At 45.2% G+C, this 23,822-nt stretch overlaps 1 protein-coding gene across 7 annotated transcripts in view; it reads right to left on the reverse strand.

The window, feature by feature from the left end:
- The window catches only part of kcnt1b (potassium sodium-activated channel subfamily T member 1b), a 433,004-nt gene that overhangs the window by 189,679 nt on the left and 219,503 nt on the right, over positions 1 to 23,822 (reverse strand). For all 7 annotated transcript variants that reach the window (XR_015760695.1, XM_087998271.1, XM_087998272.1 and 4 more), the window contains 2 exons: positions 21,828 to 21,907; positions 1,471 to 1,570 (listed from right to left, as the gene is read on the reverse strand). Coding sequence is in view for 6 of the 7 variants with exons in the window: in XM_087998271.1 (XP_087854397.1) it covers positions 1,471 to 1,570; positions 21,828 to 21,907 (180 nt within the window). In the remaining variant the exon portion in view is untranslated. The remainder of the gene's footprint in view (positions 1 to 1,470; positions 1,571 to 21,827; positions 21,908 to 23,822) is intronic.

Genomic DNA, 23,822 nt, shown 5'->3' on the forward strand with positions numbered 1-23,822 from the left:
AGCCATCTAATACGCTGCTGAGACAGTGTTGAACTACTGGGAAATGCTACCCTTCAGATCGGGGGAGATGGTGATTACATCACTGAACCAGAAATCCTGTACCCCAGGCTAATGTTCAAGGAACATAGGTTCTAAACCCCTCATGGCAGATACAACATTTGAACTTAAGTATGTGAAATGGAAAGAAAACTAACCTGAGGTGACCCTTGCCAATTGTTGTAGAACCTCATTCTGATTCACTAATGTCCATTAAGGAAGAAAGTTTTAGTTAAAGTAATGGGGTGTGGGTGCCAGTAGCGAGGCTAACATTTGTTTCCTCTCCCTAATTGCCCAGAGAGCAACTAAATGTCATTGTTATGGGACTGGAGTTACACACAGGCCACATTAGGAGAAAATGGCAGATTCCTCTTCCTCCAAGGACAACGGTGAACCAAATGGATTCTTCTAACGATTGACATTGGTCACTATTTAATTCCATTCCAAAAGGTAGATATAGTAATTCATAATGGATACATTGACATTGAGAAGTGAGGCTTCCAGTATGGAAGCTGCACATGGATAGAAGGTTTTGATGAAATGATATTAGTAACAGCAAACTTTTTATTAATCGGCAACTATGGAACTGGGAATAGGCTGGTTGATCAATATTCTGGATAATCAGGAGTAATGCCAAACATTGTAAACCCTGACCAGGTGAAGCATCCAGATATCAACATCCCTCAAAAAATCAAGTAAAAGCATGACACACAACCTAAAATCAATATAATAACACACGGTAAGTAATAAAAATGTAATATTGGGAACATACACATCACTGTTGCTGTTTATTTACTCAGACATTGTGGTATTTGAGGTATGTAATTGTTGCCGGTCTATCAAGAGAGCTGGTTAATGGCATGCCGGTTAAAACAAAGTTTACTGTATTTCCATATTTTGGAGGAGCCGGTGTTGGACTGGGGTGGATAAATTTAAAAATCACCAGGTTATAGACCAACAGGTTTATTTGTACGCACTAGCTTTCAAAGAGCTGCTTCTTCATGGTAGAGGTGGAAGTGTTTCTGCCTCAGGTATAAATACTGAACAAAAAATATATAAATAACATGAATGTTCTAGTTTCAAAATTTGAGTTAATGCCCTAGTAATCCATAATTTCAACAGAGCTTACTCACATCACACAATTCTTAAAAGATGGGGTTGTTGCTCAGTTCCTTCAATATTGAACAGATTAAGTTTGTGGAAATGGCACTGTTACTGCACAAAAATATTTTGCACTAATATTAGTTTAGCTTAATTACACATGCGAATGGTAACATGGTTGAATCTGGAGCCACTGGGAGATAGATGTTTAGCAGAATGAATCACTGCCAGTACTTCTTTTTTCTCTTTTTAAACAGTTAGTTGAGCAGATTAAGCATGGGTGCACATGCATTATGTTCTGAGCTGCTTTAACCTTAAAAAAAAAAGTCTTACCATCCAATTCCTTCCATGGGATCATCCAACAAAACCCGTAGTATGTACAGAAGGCAAGTGAGGACCTTCAGGGAGAAGTTAAAGATTCGTATTCTTAAACCTGCAATGAGAAAAAAAAGCTGGGTGAGAGGGGAAAGAGTTAAAAGGGACCTAAGGGGTAACTTTCTCGTGCAGAGTTGTGCATATATGGAATGAATTGCCCGAGGAAGTGGTGCAGGTGGGTACAACATTTTGGAGTGGCACGGTGACTCAGTGGTGAGCACTGCTGCCTCAGAGCGCCAGGGACCCAGGTTCGCACCCAGCCTTGGGCGACTGTCTGTGTGGAGTGTGCACATTCTCCCTGGATCTGTGTGGGTTTCTCTGGGTGCTCCAATTTCCTCCCACAGTCCAAAAATGTGCACTGGCTTTGCTAAGTTGCCCATAGTGTTCAAGGATGTTTAGCTTAGGTGCTTCAGTCAGTGGTAATGTAATGGGTATGGGTGGGATATTTTTCAGAGGGTCGGTGTGGATTTGTTGGGCCAAATAGCCTGTTTCCACACTGTAGGGATTCTATTAAAAAAAATTTTAAAAGGCATCTGGATGGGTAATGAATAGGAAGGATTTAGAGAGATATGGGCTAAATGCTGGCAAATGAGATTAATTTAGGATATCTGGTTGGCATTGACTAATTGGACCACAGGGTCTGTATCTATGCTGTACAGCTCTATGACTCTATGAAGGTAAAGTAGAACAATCCACATTATTACCTATAAAATAATTTGAAAGATTTTGAAACAGAGTAAAAATACAATATTCTATCACAACAGCATCCCTTTGCAGTTTTCAAACACTCAGAGAGAATTCCCTACTCGATCACATCTGTAGGTTTGACTTAATTATTGTCTTCAATTCTTAAGTGTCTAATAGCCTCTTCCTTGAGTATTCACACAACCGAGCTTAGACATTCTCAGCTTTGAATAATCCCTTCAGGCTTCTAACTAAACACTCCTGGTCTGGAACCTGCAAATGAAAACCCTTACTCTGAGGCAACATATTGCCTAACTTTTCGGAACTGAATCCTTTCTTTAGAGAAGATGTTACATACATCCATCTTCAACCATTATCAGCAAACTGAAAATGAAAGCTTTCCCATCAATAAAATGAAAACATTAATTTGTGAAACATCTAAATGAATGCAGTCAGTTCTTCTATGTTTGCTCTATCTGCTTGAAAAACCTTTGAATGCAAACAAATTCCTACTATGACTTCAGGATGTCTTTCCGTTTTTCTCTCTCTCATACTAGCTTCTAAAAGATAAAGCATACTCTAGAAATATTGATAAATTAATCATTAAACACATTGATATGCGCAGACCAAAGTCCAAAACTACAAATTTAAAATCCAAACTCCAAAATAAATGATATTACAATTTATATAAATTTCACACCTTGCATCATCAGTACTGTGTTCTGACAAGTTGAAGCAAGGGGACACAACTCCCACTTTTTTAAATACCTCAGTTGGCCGTAGCAAAGATTTAAAAATTCATTTTAGCACAGAGACTTCACACCTCAATGAAAATGTGACTCGCTAGTTCAGAAATGAAGAAGCCAAGTTCTTGAGTGAAAGAAAGAGCAATCTTATTGCTTGCTAACCAGAAATAAATTACAAAATACAGGCGTTCAAACACAGAAATGAGGATATAAGAAGATACAATGTCTAGTATTAAAAAAAAATCAGAACATGAAGATTTGAAAGTCCATAAGAGTAGTTGAGATTTAAGGTTGTAGTGTCTGTACACAGAGAAACAGACTTAATGTTCTGGTTCTAATATGACTCTTTTTCTGTGTTCCAAAAGGGTCATAATGGACCATATCTCCAGCTTCTGCAAAACTTTGCTTTTATTTAGTTGTTTAATTGAAGACTCCTATCTTCAGCAGGAGTAAAAATTATAAATATTTTGAATTCTTGGTGAATGGATGTTTCTCTGAGTTGTTTTTCACCAGGCATTATCCCACAAATCTGACAGAAAACAGGAAGAAAGTCGTCCAGTTCTGCAATTGCAAATCTGTTTTTCCTCTTGCTGCTCTGCCCAAACGTTGTTGCCTGAAACATAATGCATTTGTGTATTCCCATATCTGGTTTCAATATTTCCCCCCAAAGATGGATAATCTGAACATGAGCCTTTCATTCCAATAAATGAAACTTTCAACACGTAAATCAAACAAGAGATACTGATCCAAGTGACCCATGACAGTCATTTTGATGAATATTAAAGTCTGTTCAGACTGGGTCTTATTCAGCGATGACTTCAAGAAGATTGGCTCAAATAGGTGAGGTAATCACTGTTGCCACCATAAGTCAGCATTGTTCCTTTGGTAAAATCCATTTAAGTTCCCAGCGATTAAAACCAGAGGGTGGAACTCAAAAATCAATGTTCCATTTTTATCACTTTCATAACAACTGAAGGAATTGTGCAAGGTCAGAAGAGCTGAATTTTGGTGAGATGTTAAACAAAGCCACTTTTTGAAAAGCAACGTAGTTCAATATATGAAAGAAAGCACAATATTTGAGGAGAAACCCATGGGGTCTCTTTGGTGAAGTTATGTAATCCTGACAGCAAATTAAAAATGGCGCACTATTAACTCTACAGTCCTGAAATCTATTGTTCAGAAATACTTGAGAAGCCTAACTAACTCTCAGCATCACCTTTAGTGGAAATTAAATAAAATTTTATTAAATGGGGTTCCAATGGGAGTAAGGCAACACCTTACATGCTAGTACTGTAAGGCATATTTTAGCAGGCATGTACCTGAAACATTCTAAGGGTCTACTTCAGCAGAAATGACTGGGGAGGAACGTTGTATACTCTAATACCTGTAGCAGCATTGGGAGCAGGCCAGCAACTATAAACAGTAAGTAGACCTGACATCATTGATCTAAAGAAATATAGATGGAATAGTGTGTTCAGTACATTGCCTCTAACTCCATGGGCTCTTATCCAATTTAGCAGCCTCCTGTGTGGCATCTTGTCAAAAGCTTTCTGCAAATCCAAATGGATCACGTCCACTGGCTCTCCTCTGTCTAACTTGCTCATTACCTCCGCAAAGAATTCTAATTGTTAGGCAGGACCTAGTCTTGACAAAGCTGTGCTGACTTGACCCTATTTTACCATGCACTTCCAAGCATTCTGCAATCCCATCCTTAATAACGGACTCTAAAACAACTGAGCTCAGACTAATCTGCCTATAGTTTCCTGTCTTCCCTCCTTTTTTATACATGGATGTTAGATTAGCCATTTTCCTGTCCTCTGGGACGCTCCTGGACTCTAGTGATTCCTTAAAAATCATCACTAATGCCTCTACAATCTCCTCATCTATCTCTTTCAGAACTCTGGGGTGTAGCCCATCTGGTCTGGAATATTTAGCCATCTTTAGACCTTTCAGCTTCCCCAGCACCTTCGCCTTAGTAATGGACACTACACTCTTCTCTGCCCCCAACACTCGAAGTTCTGGTGTGCTGCTGGTGTCTTCCACCACAAAGACAAATGGAAAGTATCTATTCAGTTCCTCTGCCATTTCTTTGTTCTCCATTACTATCTATGAGCCTCATTTTCCAGCAGTGAAACGTCCACTCGTACCTCTCTGACCTTTTATGTATCTAAGAAAACTCTTACAATCTTCTTCTATATTACGAGATAGTTTACTCTCATATTTCATCTTCTCCCCCCACCTTAATTTTTTTAAAAAGTTATCCTCTGCTGGTTTTTAAAGGCTTCCCAATCCTCTGGCTTCCCATTTTCACCACATTGTATAGTTTTCCTTTTGCTTTTATGCTGTCCCTGACTTCCCTTGTCAGCCTCACCCTCCCCTTAAATATGGTTCATCTTCCTTGGGATAAATTTCTATGGCACATCCCAAATTACTCCCAAAAACTCCTGCTATTGCTGCTCCACCATCTTCCCTGCTAGGCTTCCCACCCTAGCATCTCCTCCCTCATGTTTTTGTGGTTACCTTCACTCTAATATCATTATATTTAATTCCAGCTTCTCCCTCTCAAACTGCAGGTGAATTCTATTATATTATGGTCACTGCCCCTTAGGGGTTCCTTCAGCTGAAGCTCCCTAATTAAGTCATTACACATGACCATATCTAGAATTACCTGTTCCTGAATGGGCTCTACCATGAGCTGCTCCAAAGACCACGCTGGAGTCATTCTGCAAATTCCTTTTCTTGGGATCTGCTACCATCCTGATTTTCCCAGCCCACCTGTATATTGAAGCCTCCCATGATTATTGTAAAAGTGCCTTTCTTACATGCTTTTTCTATCTCCGGATTTATTTTCTTCCCCACATCCTGACGACAGCCAGAAAGCCTTTACATAACTCCCGTCAGGTTCTTTCTCCTTTTGACGTTTCTCAACTCTACCCACACAGATTCAACGCCTTCCAATTCTGTGTCCGTTATTGCTATCAATTTAATTTCATTTCTTATTAACAAGGCAACCCTGGTCCCTCTCCCCATTTGCTTGTCCTTTCGATAGGACATGTATCCTTGGATATTTAGTTCCCAGTCCTGATCCCCTTACAGCCATGTCTCTATGATACCCATTACATCATACCTGCCAATTTTAATCTGTGTTACAAACTCATTTACCTTGTTTTGTATACTATGTGCAATTAACTACAACAGCCTCAGTCGTGCATTGACTGACCCAGCTTCTCAGTGTTGTCCCCTATGTGCTGTGCCTGAAGTTAGAGTCCTGACCCTTTCCATATTCTTGTTCTGGAAACTTTAATAGTCTTTGCTAAGTCCTCTCCAACTTTAACTTTTTCCATAATTTTCCACACAAGTGAACCTTCTCTCCCCCCACTGTTAAGTTCAAAGCCCCATCCACATCCCTAGTTATGTGATTCGCCAGGACGTTGGTCCGAGCATGATTCAGGTAGAGCCCATCCCATCAGAACAGCTCCCTCCTTTGTCCCCACTGGTGTCCCATGAATTCAAACTTATTTCTCACACACTAATCTTTGAGCCTCGTGTTTACCCTTTTAATCGTGTTGACCTGTGCCAATTTGTTGAGACTCAGGGAGCATTCCAGAGATGATTACCTTTTTGATTCCGCTTTTTAGTTTAGCCTCTAGCTGCTCATTTTCCCTCAGCAACTTAGCATGGCAATCTACCTAACCTGCACATCTTTGGACTGCGGGAGGAAACCTATGCAGATACAGGGAGAATGTGCAAACTCTACACAAACAGACACCCAAGGCTGGAATTGAACCCGGGTCCCTAGCGCTGTGAGGCAGCACTGCTAACCCTCTGTCCACCTGTATCACTGGTATCTACGTGGACCACAACAATTGGATCACTCCCCTCTTACTCCAAGATTCTCTGGATGAGATATCTTGAACCAAGACACCAACACAACCTTCAGAACTCTCCATCTTATCCACGGAGAACAATGTCTATTCATCTGACTATACTATCCCCAATTACACCTTTATTTCTCTTCCACCCCTCTCGAATGGCTCCCTGTGCCATAGTGATATGCTCAGCTTGCTCATCCTGCTGCTGATTCAGTGTGAAGCTTTGAAGGCTCCCAGTCCAATCTGCTGCTCCAGACTCCATAAGCCCTGAAGGTAGAAAGCTGGTTATTGCTGCCTTCACCTGAATGAATGTTAAATTTAGAATCCTTACAGTGTGAAAACAGGCCTTTGGCCCAACAAGTCCATACCGACCCTCCAAAGAGTAACCCACCCAGAACTATTCCCCTACTATTCTACATTTATCCCTGACTAGCGCACTTAGCCTACACATCTCTGAACACTATGGGCAACTTAGCATGGCTCTCTACCTAACCTGCACATCTTTGGACTGTGGGAGAAAACCTAGGCAGATACAGGGAGAATGTGCAAACTCTACACAAACAGGCACCCAAGGCTGGAATTGAACCCAGGTCCCTGGCGTTGTGAGGCAGCACTGCTAACCACTGAGCCACCCTGTTGCAATCAACAGAGAAGGTCACCCTGATCAACATTTCAGGAAAACAGCCATGGACTGACCCCTCCCCTTAAAGTCCGCAAAACAGAACATTATGAAAGCCATTCAGTAAGCTGACCAATCTTGTTGCTTTCTTTTAATTATCCCTTAGCTGTGTCTCTCTGTCTGTCCACCTTTTGTGTGAATGGGCTTTAAAGCACAGACATTAATTTTTACAGTGTTATATAACATTCTCTTTTCTAAAGTCACTGTGTATTTAATAAATGGTTCAGTCTCCTGTTTGAAATACAAAAGCAGGGTCGAGAAATTAATTATTCACAAAGTCTGGGATTGGCTATTTAAAAATCTAGTTAGGAACCATTGGAGTGACGAATGGGGTGGCTTTAATGGTTTAATTTTACTGGTTGCAAATACTGAGGTGAAAAGGCTGATTTGGTTTGGCTGTCTGTCTCCATGTCAGAACAGCATGCAAAGGGTGATGATGTATCAGACAGACAAGGGACAGAGATTTGCCCGATGTGAGATACAAATGTTGAACACAGATCAGATGGACATGAGACAGGCAAAGCAGGGTCTGGGCATTCAGCAGAACTTTGTTTTGCCAAGCTAAGACTGAGATTGTAGGAGCAAATTACTGCAGATACTGGAATCTGTACTGAAAACAACAAATGTTGGAGATTGCAGCGGGTCAGGCAACTGTGAGAGAAAGCAAGCTAATATTTTGAGTCAACTTGACACATTAGCACAGTGCCAATCCAAGTGGATTTTATGTTGCTGAGAGACACATCAGCCACCAGAGGGAGGTATGTGCAAAGGTCCAAATTGAAAATCTAGCAGGAGCAATACTGCAGCCTAGTTCAGGCAACACGTCAGATAGAATTCGACCAGATGGCTTATTCTGGAATGAAATATGTTGGGCTGCAAGAGCTTTAATTTTCAAATCTTACGACTGTAATGACTCTGTTGGCTATCTTTCCTGCTTTTCGTTCCTCACTTTGAACAAAAATGTTGCATATGCAAGGTTTAAAAGACTGATCTTAGGTTCCGGTTAAAAACAAGGACTGCAGATGCTGGAAACCAGAGTCTAGATTAGAGTGGTGCTGGAAAAGCACAGCAGGTCAGGCAGCATCTGAGGAGCAGGAAAATCGACGTTTCAGGCAAAAGCCCTTCCTCTATTCCTGATATTAGGTTCCCACCATCATATGGCACAGGTAACAGGAGGTTATAGGAAAGTCCCTGGGACTGGTGATGCAAAAATATGGACGAAAAATATAGAGATGCAATTTCAAACTCCAAAAGGGCAACAGGGCTATTTACATACAGTTCATTAAAGTCCATCTGGAATTATTTTTTAAAAAGCTGGTTATTATCAGTCACAATGACCATAGAATCACCAGACTATGGTGGAAATCCAGACGGTGTGTCCCTATCCTTCAGAGGAGGCAATCAGCTGGGCATACCCCTGGCCTATGTGCGACTCCAGACATAAAACAATGTGGTTGACTCTTAGCTGTCACATGAAGTGGTCTAGTTAGATGAGTGCACCAAACCACTACAAAAAGCTATCATTCATGCAGACTGTGGTATCTCACTGCCACCTTCTCAATTAGAGATGGGTCATCAGTGTTGACCTTGTCAGCAACACCCACATGCCATAAATAAATAAATTATTAAAGCACCTGCTGAAATGTCATATGTAAACATAACCCACGGCTACACTCACTTTTCAAACCAGTCTCAGTATTTCTTCTTGGCAACAGTAAATTCAGGCTCTCACGTATTATGTCACATCATGTCCAACCTATACCTTATTTTAATAACAACTACTGTACTTCATTCAATGGAGTGAGTGGGCTGGGATTACGAGTTAAAAATTACTGGATTTCATTATTTTCTATCTGCATCTCTTCCTCCCTTTCAAATTCGATTTCCTTTTCTCACATTTATTTCTGTTTACGTGGCTGCTGTTTATCTGGCAAGTTCAGCATTTTTTTTTAAATTTTCTACTTCCCTGGAAAGGATGTGACAAAATTCTTAGCTGCCCTGACAAATTAATAGGTTCAATGTAATGTAACATAAATCAATACATGTTTGTTCTTCCTTTCATTTAAATGGGCACAGCTTACAGACAGAGTGAGAGCACTGGGAAATTAAATATTTCTGTGAACAATGAGTCACGTTGAAGCTTTTCGTCCTGCACTCATCAGGACAGATGCAAGAATGCCAAATTTCCAAGGCAGCTTTATACTGCGTGATGAAAGTGGGCTGATTAGTTGGCAAGGCAAATGTGAGGACTGCAGATGCTGGAAACCAGAGTTTAGATCAGAGTGGTGCTGGAAAAGCACAGCAGGTCAGGCAGCATCCGAGGAGCAGGAAAATCGACGTTTTGGGCAAAAGCCCTTCATCAGGATGAGAGGCAGGTAGCCTCCAGAGTGGAGAGATAAATGGGGTGGGGTGGGTGGGGTGGGGGGGGCAGGGGAGAGGGTAGCAAAGAGTACAACAGGTGAATGGGGGTGGGGATGGAGGTGATAGGTCAGAGAGGAGGGTGGGGAAGATATCTTCCCCTACCCTCCTCTCTGACCTATCACCTCCATTCCCACCCCCATTCACCTATTGTACTCTTTGCTACCTTCGCCCCCCAGCCCCACCCCCCTCCCACCCCCGTTTATCTCTCCACTCTGCAGACTTCCTGCCTCTATTCCTGGTGAAAGGCTTTTGCCCAAAATGTCAATTTTCCTGCTCCTCAGATGCTGCCTGACCTGATTAGTTGGCAAGTCAACTCCAGTTGGTTAAGGCATTGCCATACAGAATGCATGAAAGAACGATTGTTATAAATGTTTTGCTCCCTTTGAAATTTGGCATTCTTGCATCTGTCCTGATAAGTGCAACAGGAAAAGTCCCATACAACCAAGGGACCATTGGGAAATTGCAAAATGACTTAAAGGCTCCACAAACTGTTTCAAATGGGTCAATGAGCTGAAAAATGGCAGATGGAGTTCAACCTGGATAAAAACAAGGTTAGGGCTTACACTATTAATGGCAGTGCTTTGGGTGGTGTTGCCCGAAATGTCGATTTCGAAGCTCCTTGGATGCTGCCTGAACTGCTGTGCTCTTCCGGCACCACTAATCCAGAATCTGGTTTCCAGCATCTGCAGTCATTGTTTTTACCTTGTAGAACAGAGAGGCCTACTGGTGCAGGTAGATAATTCTTTGAAGTTTGCATCACATATAGACAGGATAGTTAAAAATGCATTTGGCACGTTTGTCTTCATTGCTCAGTCCTTTGAGTATAGGAGTTGGGATCTCATGTTGAGGTTGTACAGGACATTGGTGAGGCTTCTTTTGGAATATTGTGTCCACTTCTGGTTTCCCGGTTATAGGAAGGATTCTATTAAGCTGGAGAGGGCTCAAAAAAGATTTATCAGGATGTTGCCAGGTATGGAAGGTTTGAGTTACAAAGAAGGGTTGGATAGGCTGGGACTTTTTCCACTGGAGCGTAGGAGGTTGAGAGGTGACCTGATAGATGTTTACAAAATAATGAGAGGTATGGATAGAGTTAATGGTACGTATCTTTTCCCTAGGATGAGGGAATTTCAAGACCAGGGGCACATTTTTAAGGTTAGAGGAGAGAGATTTTAAAAAGGCATGGGCACAACTGTTTTACACAGAGGGTCATTCACATGTGGAATGAACTTCCTGAGGAAGTGGTGCAACATTTAAAAGACATTTGGATAAGTACATGAATAGGAAAGGTTTGGAGGGATATGGGACAAGAGCAGGCAGGCAGGACCAGTTCAGTTTGTGTTACGACATGGGGCAAACCTCTCTGCTAATTTAAACCAGACACACCAAAAAGATTCACCCCGTGCAGTGATCTGTTAAAATTCGAGAGGCCAAGAACTATTCCAAAAGTCACCATTTAAAGTACAAAAGTTTTAAGAACTTTATTCTTTAAGTCTAATATAGAATATTAACAACTATCGACAACTCCTTTCTCTAACCTATCTTTTACCTTCCCCTTTACAATACTAGCCCAATAAAAACACTGATTAAAATTTTCCAAAAAAATTCAAATTTCAGAACCAGATAGCTGTCGAATCTTCTCTTTGTATCGCCCTTTGTTTTCTTTTCCTCTTCTTAGGGATTTCTGTTTTACAGGTCATTGCTAGATAAAGGTACCTTTAAGAGATGCAGATGTTGGTGGCTTGGCAGTTCTCCCCCACCTGTTCAAGTTTTTTTTGGTTTTATACCCCAAATCATCGGATCGTTCCATTGGTGTGATATTGTCAAAATACTAAATTCCAACTTGATTGAAGTTTGGTACTTTGGGACATAATTTAAATTGATTGGCCAAATTTGATTCAGTATTTTTTCATAGCAATCCGGCCAGTGCTAGCTGTTCTGACCAAGCATTATATTGTTACCTTGTCCTGGACTCTCTGTGTCTAAGTCCTTACTAACTTTCAACTCTCTTAAAGGTACAGCACCCCTTACACCTTCATAATACCTCCCTGCTTAAGAAAAAAACAAGGAGAAAGTGAGGACTGCAGATGCTGGAGATCAGAGCTGAAAATGTGTAGCTGGAAAAGCGCAGCAGGTCAGGCAGCATCCAAGGAACAGGAGAATCAACGTTTCGGGCATAAGCCCTTCTTCAGGAAGGGCTTTAAGAAAAAAACAAACCATGATAATGAAAAGATGGCTTCATTTTTTTTCTATTCTTTAAACATATTACCCTAACATAAAGATAATTTTAATCTAAGTTCACCTTAACATCTTCCTCTCTCTCATATATATATTATAGAAGACATTGGATAAGTGTACCTTATCTAAACTTTAACAATTAAATCCATGATAATGCATCTGCAATTACATTCTTACGACCTGCAACATGTACGACTTTTAAATTAAAAGTCTGTAACATAAGACGCCAACGAAATAGTCTCATATTCTTGTCTTTAAAGCGTTCTCAGAATGTAGGAGGATTGTGGTCTGTGTACACAACTGTGTCCGACACATTGTTCGTGACATACACATTAAAATGTTGTAAGGCCAGTACCAAACTCATTGGTTCCTTTTCGATCGTGAAGTATTTCCTCTGCTGGATGCTGAGTTTCTTCGAAAAGTAACCAACTGGCAGCTCAATCCCATCTACATCTTCCAGTAGGAGTACAGCTCCAACTCCTATGTCACTAGCATCGATGGTGACTTTATAAGGTTTTGAAAAGTTTGGTGCAGCCAAAACTGGTTTGGTGATTAATATGCCTTTCAAATGGTTGAATGCGAGCTGACATGGTTCTGTCCACCGAAACTTTGTGTTCTTCTTCAGCAAATCAGTTAACGGTGCCATTACAACGCTGAAGATTGGAACAAAATTCCGATAGAATCGGCTGAGTCCTAAGAATCAAAGCACTTCTTTCTTCGAGGTTGGACAAGGAAATTCCTCGATGACCTTCGTCTTTGCGTTCCATGGGGTCAACCTTCCCATGACCAATGTTATGTCTCAAGAACGTCACCTCTGCTTTCGCAAATTCGATTTTATTTAAGTTTATCACCAGTTTTGCTTCTTGTAGTTGTTCAAAGAGCTCTGCCAGCTGTACTGTGTGATCTTTTCAGGACTTACTAAAGATCTCTACATAATCCAAATAGGCTGCACAGTTTGTTAACCCAGCCACAACTCTGTTCATGAGTCTTTGGAATGTGGCAGATACATTCTTCATTTCAAAGGCCATCACTTTAAATTGAAATAGCCCATTTGGGGTTACAAATGCAGAAATTTCTTTCACCATTTCTGATAAAGGTACCTGCCAGTAACCACGCGTTAAGTCCAACTTGGTGATGGAACTGGCTTGTCCGACTTTCTGGATACAGTCCTCCAATCTAGGAATTGGATATGAGTCCAATTTTGTAACGGCAATGACGTTACAATAATCTGTGCAGAATTGTTGAGTCCCATCCGGTTTGGAAACTAAGACGATTGGCAAACTCCACTTGCTCTGGCTTGGTTCAATGATGTCCTCGTCGAGCAAGGCCTCCACCTCCTTCTGGACTGTCTGGCTTTGAGAGGATTAAGCCGATAGGGGTGTTGTTTTATCAGAGCAGTATTTTCCACGTCTACTTCATGTACAATAGCATTCGTCCTCCCCATTCAATTCTTACATACTCCTTATACTACAGTAACAAATCTTTCAACTGCTTTCTATGCTCAAGAGACAGATAGCTTACTAACCTATCCCACCCCTCAAGGACGACTTCATTTTTTAACCTATTTTAAGGCATATCAAAATCCACATAATCTGGATTTGATTACTCATTCTGCAGGACAGTAACTAACAACCTGTTTCTCCAGTTCTTTCTCTCTAGTATAACATGACATACCTGATACCTTTTTTATCCATATGGCATCTTTACTAGATAGTTCACCTGACTCAACTTCTTCTTGATTTGATAGGGACCACTAAACCTGGCTTTGAAGGGATCTCCTATCACTGGTAACAGGACTAACACATTATCCCCTCGGGAAAACACCAGAGTCTCAGAGCATTTATCTACCACCTGCTTCATTCTACACTGTGCCTTCTTTAGGTACTGTTTAGCTAAATAACCTACTCGATTTAATCTCTCCCTCACCTCCGATTCATAATCTAAGTGTGAGATCTCCGACGTTGGTCCTGTCAATGTTTCTTTAATTAATTTCAAAAGGCCTCTCACTTCATGCTCGATTATTAACTCAAAGGAATAAATTGAGTAGATTCATTTGGGGCATCTCTAATGTCCAACAAGACGAATGGGATACCTGACAGTATGTGCTCAATATGGTCTTCAAGGTCTGATACCACCTTTCTTGAGTTCCCTGGGATTCAGGATAATATGCACTGGATTTGTGGGCGGCACGGTGGCACAGTGGTTAGCACTGCTGCCTCACAGCGCCAGAGACCCAGGTTCAATTCCCGCCTCAGGCGACTGACTGTGTGGAATTTGCACGTTCTCCCCGTGTCTGCGTGGGTTTCCTCCGGGTACTCAGGTTTCCTCCCACAGTCCAAAGATGTGCAGGGTCAGGTGAATTGGCCATGCTAAATTGCCCGTAGTGTTAGGTAAGGGGTAAATGTAGGGGCATGGGTGGGTTGCGCTTCGGCAGGGCGGTGTGGACTTGTTGGGCCGAAGGGCCTGTTTCCACACTGTAAGTAATCTAATCTAATCTAATCTAAATACCTAAGCTACCCATAACCTCCTCAAACAGCCTCGCAGTAAAATCTGACCCTTGGTCCAATTGAATCTCTCTGGGTAACCTATACCATGTGAAGAAAGTTACTAACTCCTCTACCATCTTTTTGCCTTGATACTCCGTAATGGAATTGCCTCCGGAAATCTGGGAGACACATCCATTATGGTTAACAAGTACTGGTTCCCACTTTTAGTTCTTGGGAGGGGACCTACACAATCAAATATAACCCATGTGAAAGATACTTCAAATGTGAGAATTGGCAACAAAGGTGATGGTTTTATTCCCACCTGTGGCTTACCTACCATTTGGCATGTATGAGACGTACGACAAAAGTTAACCACATCCTTGTGCATTCCAGGTCAATAAAAATGTTTTTGTACCTTAGCCTGAGTCTTTCGTACCCCTAGGTGACCTCCTACAGGTAGTTCATGTGCTACCCGTACCACCTCCTGTCTGTATGCTGCTGGCAACACAATCTGGTGCACTTCGGCCCATTTCTCCTCTGCACTAACCTGCCATGGTCTCCATTTCCGACCTAGGATTCTATCTCTCAGTTAATAACCCTCCGGAATATCCTCTGCCTCCTTTTCAGAATACGCATCCACATATATATCTTTTATTGACCTGTCTTGCTGTTGGAAGTCCCTTAGCCTTTCAGGACTGAACACTTCTGCCTGACCCTCTCCCTGTTCAGGTTTTTCCTGCACCATTATGTCAAACAGGATATCCTTAACTCCATCATCTTTCTCTTTACTTTTCACTTTGTGCTGTGACTAATGATAGTGGGATCTGGTTACCACACAGTCTGGGAAAATACCAGGATACTTCTGTTTTAACTCCTTAGTTTTTTGGTCTTCCTTGGGCTTCTCCACAACAAGGGGTGTCACTCCCACCTTGGATCCTGCCAAATCATTCCCAAGATCAAACTGAATTCCTGGAACTAACACTCTGTCAATCACTCCCACTGTAACTTCCCCAGTCTTGAGTTGGCACTCCAACCTGACCTTACATAGGGGAACACTAAATTTCTGTCCACCTATCCCACACATTACCACACTCTCGGGTAACAGATCAGAAAGAGTGCATATTCGCTCAACTCTCACGATCAGCAACTGGGTAGATCCTGTATCTCTCAAAATTATAACTTCTTATCCTTCTCCCCCTGTTCTTTCGGAGTAAACTTTACCCACAGAAGTGAATTCTTTGTAGAGATCAGGTACTAACTCCATTCCCAGCCCCTGCCTGGGCTGTGCACTCTCTTGCAGCTCCTAGGCTCTTCTTGCGGTCTCCTTTACTCCCTTCACTAATGCCACTGGCTTAGCTTCTTTTACCACATCTTTTCCCACAGTGCCTTTCTTTAACAACCAGCACTGTGACTTTACGTGTCCCACTTTCTGGCAGTGAAAACACCTTTTCCCAGTGTCCTTCTGAAACCACCGGCACTGTAATTACAGTGAACACACCTGAAGTCTTTCATCTCCTTTCCATCCTCTTTGGCTGCTTTTTAAATCTGTGGAAAATTCTTAGCAGTGTTCTCTACTCTTTCTTTCATAGTATAGGATACCCCCTTCTCCTAACTTCTATCCGTCACAGGATGAAATTCTGGCCAGAAGCTTGTCATGCACCACCATGTGCTCATCTGCTAATTCTGCTGTCCTTCTCATTTCCTGAACTTTCTGTTCCTCCATGTGAATTCTTACCATCTCTGGGAGTTTTTTTAAAACTCCTCCAGCAGAATAATCTCTTGTCGAGCCTCAAAGGTCTTATCTATTTTTAAAGCACACATCTATCAAAATGACTATGCTTAATTTTTTCGAACTCAACATAAGTCTGACCTGTTTCCTTTTGAACTGCTGTCTATATGCTTCTGGTACCAAATCATAAACACTTAAAATCACTTGACCCCTCATCTGATAGCACGGCAAATACCTCACTAACTCTGCCTACCAGTTTAGTCCGAACTAGCATTAGCCATAAATCCTCAGACCACTCCATCTCCAACTTTTCAAATGAAATAAAGAAGGCATCAACATCTTTTTCATCAAAATGTAGCAGAGTTTTGACATATTTGTACATATTACTACCTTCTCTTTTAATCTCTATCCTGTTAACTTGACTTTGCTGACTAAGTCGCAACTTCTCAAGTTAAAATTCTCTTCCTTTTTCTCTCTCCCTTTCTTCTCTCTTTCTCTCTCCCTTTCTCCTCTCTTTCTCTCTCCCTTTCTTCTCTTTCTCACTCTCTTTGCTCAGCTAAGAACCTTCTCCCTCTTTTTGCTTCCTTCTCTCTCTCTCCGTTTATCTTCTAACTCCATTTTCCTCAATTGTATTTTAAGTTTTTCTACTTCGACTGCACTTGTCTGTTTCTCTGACACACCTAAGTGTTTGAGTAATTCCCTTACAATTTCAGCTTTATTTTTGTCCTTAGTTGAACCCAAATCTAACTTACTTGCTAATTCTAAAAGTATGGCCTTTTTTTTAACCTTCTAAACGTTTTTGGCAAATTTGAGAATCATCTTCAAATCCCAGGAACTCTTTAGCAATTTGAAGAGCTGTTTCTCTCACTTTTAGTTTAATCAACCCCAAGTCACCGAAATTAAACAAATTGTCTCACCTGTGTTCTCTTTAAATATCTAGGACACTAACCTGCAAGTGTTTAAATCTGCTGAAAATTTTCATACCCACAAATCTATTCAAGTCTCTCTAAACCAGTTCAAATCCTGGACGAAAGCCCCCAAACTGTTATGACACGGAGTAAACCCGTCTGCTAATTTAAATCAGACACTCAGAAAAGATTCATGCTATGATCTGTTAAAATTCAAGAGGCCAAGAACTGTCCCAAAAGTCACTATATAAAGTACAAAAATTTTAAGAATTTTACTCTTTAAATCTAACATAGAATATTAACTAACAACTACAGGGGAGCATCGATGATCCGAACATCTTGGGCGGGTACTATTTCATTCGGATAATTCATTATTCAGTTAATCGATTAAATGCCTTTCCTCTGGGGCTCAGAGTTTTTAAAGTCGGCTCCCAGTTCAGGAGACAGCAGCAGCACACAGCACGAGGCCCTGCCTCCCCAACCCCATGCAACACTGACCCCGCCCCCAACACCGACCCCGCCCCCAACACCACCCCGACCCCGCCCCCAACACCACCCCCGTCCCCAACCCCGACCCCGTCCCCAACACCGCCCCCGTCCCCACCACCGCCCCCACCACCGCCCCCGTCCCCAACACCGCCCCCGTCCCCAACACCGCCCCCAACACCGCCCCTGTCCCCAACACCGCCCCCGTCCCCAACACCGCCCCCGTCCCCAACACCGCCCCCGTCCCCAACACCGCCCCCAACACCGCCCCTGTCCCCAACACCGCCCCCGTCCCCAACACCGCCCCCGTCCCCAACACCACCCCCGTCCCCACCACCGCCCCCACCACCGCCCCCGTCCCCAACACCGCCCCCAACACTGCCCCTGTCCCCAACACCGCCCCCGTCCCCAACACCGCCCCCGTCCCCAACACCGCCCCCAACACCGCCCCTGTCCCCAACACCGCCCCCGTCCCCAACACCGCCCCCGTCCCCAACACCGCCCCCGTCCCCAACACCGCCCCTGTCCCCACACCGCCCCTGTCCCCAACACCGCCCCCGTCCCCAACACCGCCCCCGTCCCCAACACCGCCCCCAACACCGCCCCTGTCCCCAACACCGCCCCCGTCCCCAACACCGCCCCCGTCCCCAACACCGCCCCCAACACCGCCCCCGTCCCCAACACCGCCCCCGTCCCCAACACCGCCGCCGTCCCCAACACCGCCCCTGTCCCCAACACCGCCCCTGTCCCCAACACCGCCCCTGTCCCCAACACCGCCCCCGTCCCCAACACCACCCCCGCCCCCCAACACTGACCCATCCCCAACACTGACCCCGCCACCCCAACACCACCCCGCCCCAAACACTGACCCCGCCCCCAATCCCGTGCAACACTGACCCCACCCCATCCCACCAAACCAGTGCAACACTGACCCTGACCCCTAAACATCGCCCCGCCCCCAACACCACCCCCGTCCCCCAAACCAGTGCAACACCGACCCCACCCCACAACACCAATCCAGTCCCCAACACCACCCCCGTCCCCCCAAACCAGTGCAACACTGACCCTGCCCCCCAACACCACCCCCGTCCCCAACACCACCCCTTGTCCCCAAAACCAACCCCCGTCCCCCCAAAACCAGTGCAAAACTGACCCTGCACCACCCAACACCGCCCCGCCCCCAACACCACACCCGCCCCCCAACACCATCCCCGTCCCCAACACCACCCCGCCGTCCCCCCAAACCAGTGCAACACTGACCCCACCCCCCAACACCACCCCCGTCCCCAACACCACCCCGTCCACCAACACCAACCCGGCCCCCCAAATCAGTGCAACACTGACCCTGTCCCCCAAGCACTGCCCGCGCCCCCAAAACCGCCCTCACCAGCAACACCACCCCGTCCCCAACACCAGCCTCACCCCAAAACCAACCCCGCCCACAATCCCGTGCAACACAGACCCCACCCCCCAACACCACTCTCGTCCCCAACACCACCCCGTCCCCAACACCGACCCCACCCCCCTGCCCAACACCAACCCCACCCCAACACCGACCCCATCCCCAACACTGCCACTGCCCCCCCAACACGGCCCCCGCCCCCAACACTACCCCCTGTCCCTCCAAACCCATGCAACACCGACCCTGCCCCCCAACACCGACCCCACCCCCAACACCACCCCCGTCCCCAACACCGCCCCACCCCCGCCCCTCAACACTGACCCCACCCCCCAACACTGACCCCATTCCCCAGCAACACCCCCACCCCCAACACCACCCCCTCCCCCCAAACCAGTGCAACACCACCCCGTCCCCAACACCACCCCTGCCCCCAACACCACCCACATACCTCCAAACCAGTGCAACACTGACCCTGCCCCCCAACACCACCCCCACCCCCAACACCACCCCCTGTCCCCAACACCAACCCCTCTTCCCCCATCCCCAAACACTGACCCTGCCCCCAACACTGCCCCGCCCCCAACACCACCCCCGCCCCCCAACACCACAGCCGTCCCCAACACCATCCCCCGTTCCCCCAAACCAGTGCAACACTGACCCTGCCCCCCAAACACTGCCCCGCCCCCCCAAAACTGCCCCACCCCCAACACCACCCCATCCCAACACCAGCCCCACCCCAACACCGACCCCGCCCCCAATCCTGTGCAACACCGACCCCACCCCCCAACACCACCCCTCGTCCCCAACACCACCCCGTCCCCAACACCGATCGCAACCCCGGCCACCAACATCGACCCCGCCCCCAACACCGACCCCATCCCCAACACCGCCCCCACCCCCAACACCATTCCCTGTCCCCCCCAAACCCATGCAACACCGACCCCCGATCCCCAACACCGACCCTGCCCCCAACACCACCCCGTCCCCAACACCGCCCCACCCCCGCTCCCCAACACCGACCCCGTCCACCAACACCGATCCCACCCCCAACACCAACCCCGTTCCAACACTGCCCCTGCCCTCCAACACCGCCCCCGCCCCCCAACACCGACCCCTGTCCCCTCAAACCCATGCAACACCGACCCTGCCCCCCAACACCGACCCGTCCCCAACACCACCTCCGTCCCCAACACTGCCCCCGCCCCCCAACACCACCCCCGTCCCCCCAAACCCGTGCAACACTGACCCTGCCCCCCCAACACCGCCCCCGTCCCCCCAACACCGCCCCCGTCCCCAACACTGCCCCCGCCACCCCAAACCCCATGCAACACCGACTGCCCCCGCACCTGTCCAATACTGCCCCCCTGCCCATCCCCTCTCTGGGGCAGCCAGACTGGACTCCAACAACAGGAGTAAGTCTCCTGTTGTGGGGTAAGTCTCCAAATAGCGCACACACAGCCACAGCCACACACACAATTTTTTAATGCAACTTTTTGACAGGTTCCACCTCTGCCCTGTACAGGACAATGTTGGAGACATTATGTGGGGATGGGGTGTTTAGGCGGTCACTGTTGGAAACACGGCCTTTGTGTAATGTTTCCATCAAGACCTGGAGATCTCCTCCAGATAATCCGTTTTTCGGATAATTAGTATTCGGATAAACGAGGTTCCTCTGTATTTACAACTCCTTTCTCTAGCTTATCTTCTATCTTCCCCTCTACAATTCTAGTCCAATAAATCCCCCGATTAAGATTTTCTAAAACATTTGAATTTCAAAACCAGCCAGCTGTTGAATCCTCTCTTTGTATTGCCCTCTGTTTCCTTCCCTCCTCTTCGGGATTTCAGTTTTACAGGTCATTAATAGATAAAGGTACCTTTAAGAGAGGTATTCTACAGGTAGTCTGCAGACATTGGTGGCTTGGCAGTTCTCCCCCACCTGCTTCATTGGTGTTAATACTGCCAAAATACTAAATTAAAACTTGATTGGAGTTTGGTACTTTGGGGCATAACTTAACTGGCCGATTGGCCAGTGCTAGCTGTTCTGACCAAGCATTACATTGTTACATTGTTCTGGACTCTCTGTGCCTCTCTAAGTCCTAGCTAGCTTTCAACTCTCTTAAAGGTACAGTACCCCTTACACCTTCATAACAGTTTGGGATTATGTTTGGCATGGACTGGTTGGACCCAAGTGGTAAAAACAATGACTGCAGATGCTGGAAACCAGATTCTGGATCAGTGGTGCTGGAAGAGCACAGCAATTCAGGCAGCATCCGAAGACAGGCAAAATCGACGTTTCGGGCAAAAGCCCTTCATCTTTGCCGGAAACGTCGATTTTGCCTGTCTTCGGATGCTGCCTGAACTGCTGTGCTCTGGTTGGACCCAAGTGTCTGTTTCCATGTTGTATGACTGTAAGTATGACTCTATAAGTGAACACATTTATTGCTCATAATGGCTGCAGATGTTGATATGCACATTGCTATATGTGTGATTTGTGTACAAAATGGCAGTGACGTTTTTCAATCGCTACAGCAACATATTTAATTAGATGCCAAGTCCTTCAAGATGTTTTTCAGAGACGTGTTAAGACACTACATAAATGCAGCTCTTTGCAAGTGTGCGAAGTGTCGTGGGATTTGTCTCTACAGTAATCCTAACCATTTCACTTACTTGATCTTTGGTTTTTAATGAAGAAGAGCTTGAGCCGTTCCTTGAAGGTGTTCTCATTCACGTAGAATTCGACCTGCACCCTGGAAACAGAAAGTAAATCTTGTAATGTAACTGATAGTCAAGACTTTCAGTTGCCGTAGTGTTATTTCACATGCTCGCATTTAACAGCACAAAGCTTGGCTTTCTGTCTGGCTCGGTACATCATCAACATCCAGCCTGAGCAAGAGGAACTAGTTAACCCAAAAGATACCTTGCAATCAATTATCACAAACACATTCACACACACACACACACACACACACACACAAACACACAGACACACAAACACACAGACACACAAACACACAGACACACAAACACACAGACACACGCGCACACAGACACACGCGCACACACACACACACACATACATAAACACACACATGCATACACAAACACACACGCATACACACAAACACACGCATACACACACACAAACACACAGACACACAGACACAGACACACAGACACACACACAGACACACACAGACACACACACAAACACACGCACAGACACGCACACGCACACAAACACACGCACACACGCACACAAACACACGCACACACACACACAAACACACGCATACACACACACAAACACACAGACACACACACACAGACACACACAGACACACACAGACATACACAGACACACACACAAACACACGCACAGACACACACAAACACACGCACAGACACACACACACGCACACACACAGACACACACATGGACACGCGCAGGCACACACATACACGCAGACACACACACAGACACACACACGCACGTATGCGCACACACACAAGCACGCACACACACGCACGCACGTATGCGCACACACACAAGCACGCACACACAGACACACACACACAAACATGTGTAGTTTCCTACAGTCTTGGGCAGTTGCTGTACCAAGCCACAATGGATACAGACAGAACGCTTTCTATAGTTCGTCTACACATGTTGCTGAGGGTCCTTATAGACATGCTGAATTTCCTTAACCTCCTCCATTCTGATACTCGTCTGAGAAACATTCTGGTTGTTGTGTGTAGTGTCATTACAAACACATTAATGAAGGATATTTCTAATTCCTGAGGCTGTCCATATAAAATTCTTTCAAGATGGTTAAGAGAAGACAGGGGGAGAAGCCCATAATGATTTTGCTACTCTCTACATCAATGCTTCATATTTCTCCTTTTGATTAGATTAGATTCCCTACACTTTGGAAACAGGTCCATTGGACCAACTAGTCCACACTGAACATCCAAAGAGCAACCCACCCAGACCCATTCCCCTACATTTACCCCTGGCTAATCCACCTAACACTATGGGCAACTTAGCAATGCCAATTCACCTAACCTGCACATCCTTTGGACTGTGGGAGGAAATCCATGCAGACACGGGGAGAATGTACAAACTCCACACAGACAGTTGCCCGAGGCAGGAATCGAACAGGCCCCTGGCACTGTGAGGCAGCAGTACTAACCACTGAGCCACCCGTTTCCTGTTTGGAATATGATCATTGTGTGATGTTAGGTATGACACAGATGAGCTTAGACCAAACACAAACATCGCTCCAGGACCATCACAAACTGTAAATGCATTCAATCCAGGACCATCACAAACTGTAAGTGCACCCAAGCATTCACATAGCCTGGAAAATATTTGCAATAATGCCTGACCTGAAGAGACTTGTAACCAGGATGATGTATGGAAGTACACACCACATGAACTTCCCCAGGTCTGTGATTTGACAAGTCTCTTTTTAAAAAATTCTTCCATGGGATGTGGGCATCACTGGCAAGCCCAGCATTTGTTGGCCTGTGACTGTGTGGCTTACTCCACCATTTCAGAGGGCAAACGCATCATTATGGGTCTGGAGTCACACACAGGCCCGACTCTATCAGGATGACAGCTTCCCTTCCCTAAAGGACATTGATGAACAAGATGCATGTTTA

The sequence above is a fragment of the Chiloscyllium plagiosum genome, unplaced genomic scaffold (assembly GCF_037043375.1).
Source record: "Chiloscyllium plagiosum isolate Xiang-an unplaced genomic scaffold, Cpla_swu_hap1 HiC_scaffold_21, whole genome shotgun sequence".
Classification (NCBI taxonomy): Eukaryota; Metazoa; Chordata; class Chondrichthyes; order Orectolobiformes; family Hemiscylliidae; genus Chiloscyllium; species Chiloscyllium plagiosum.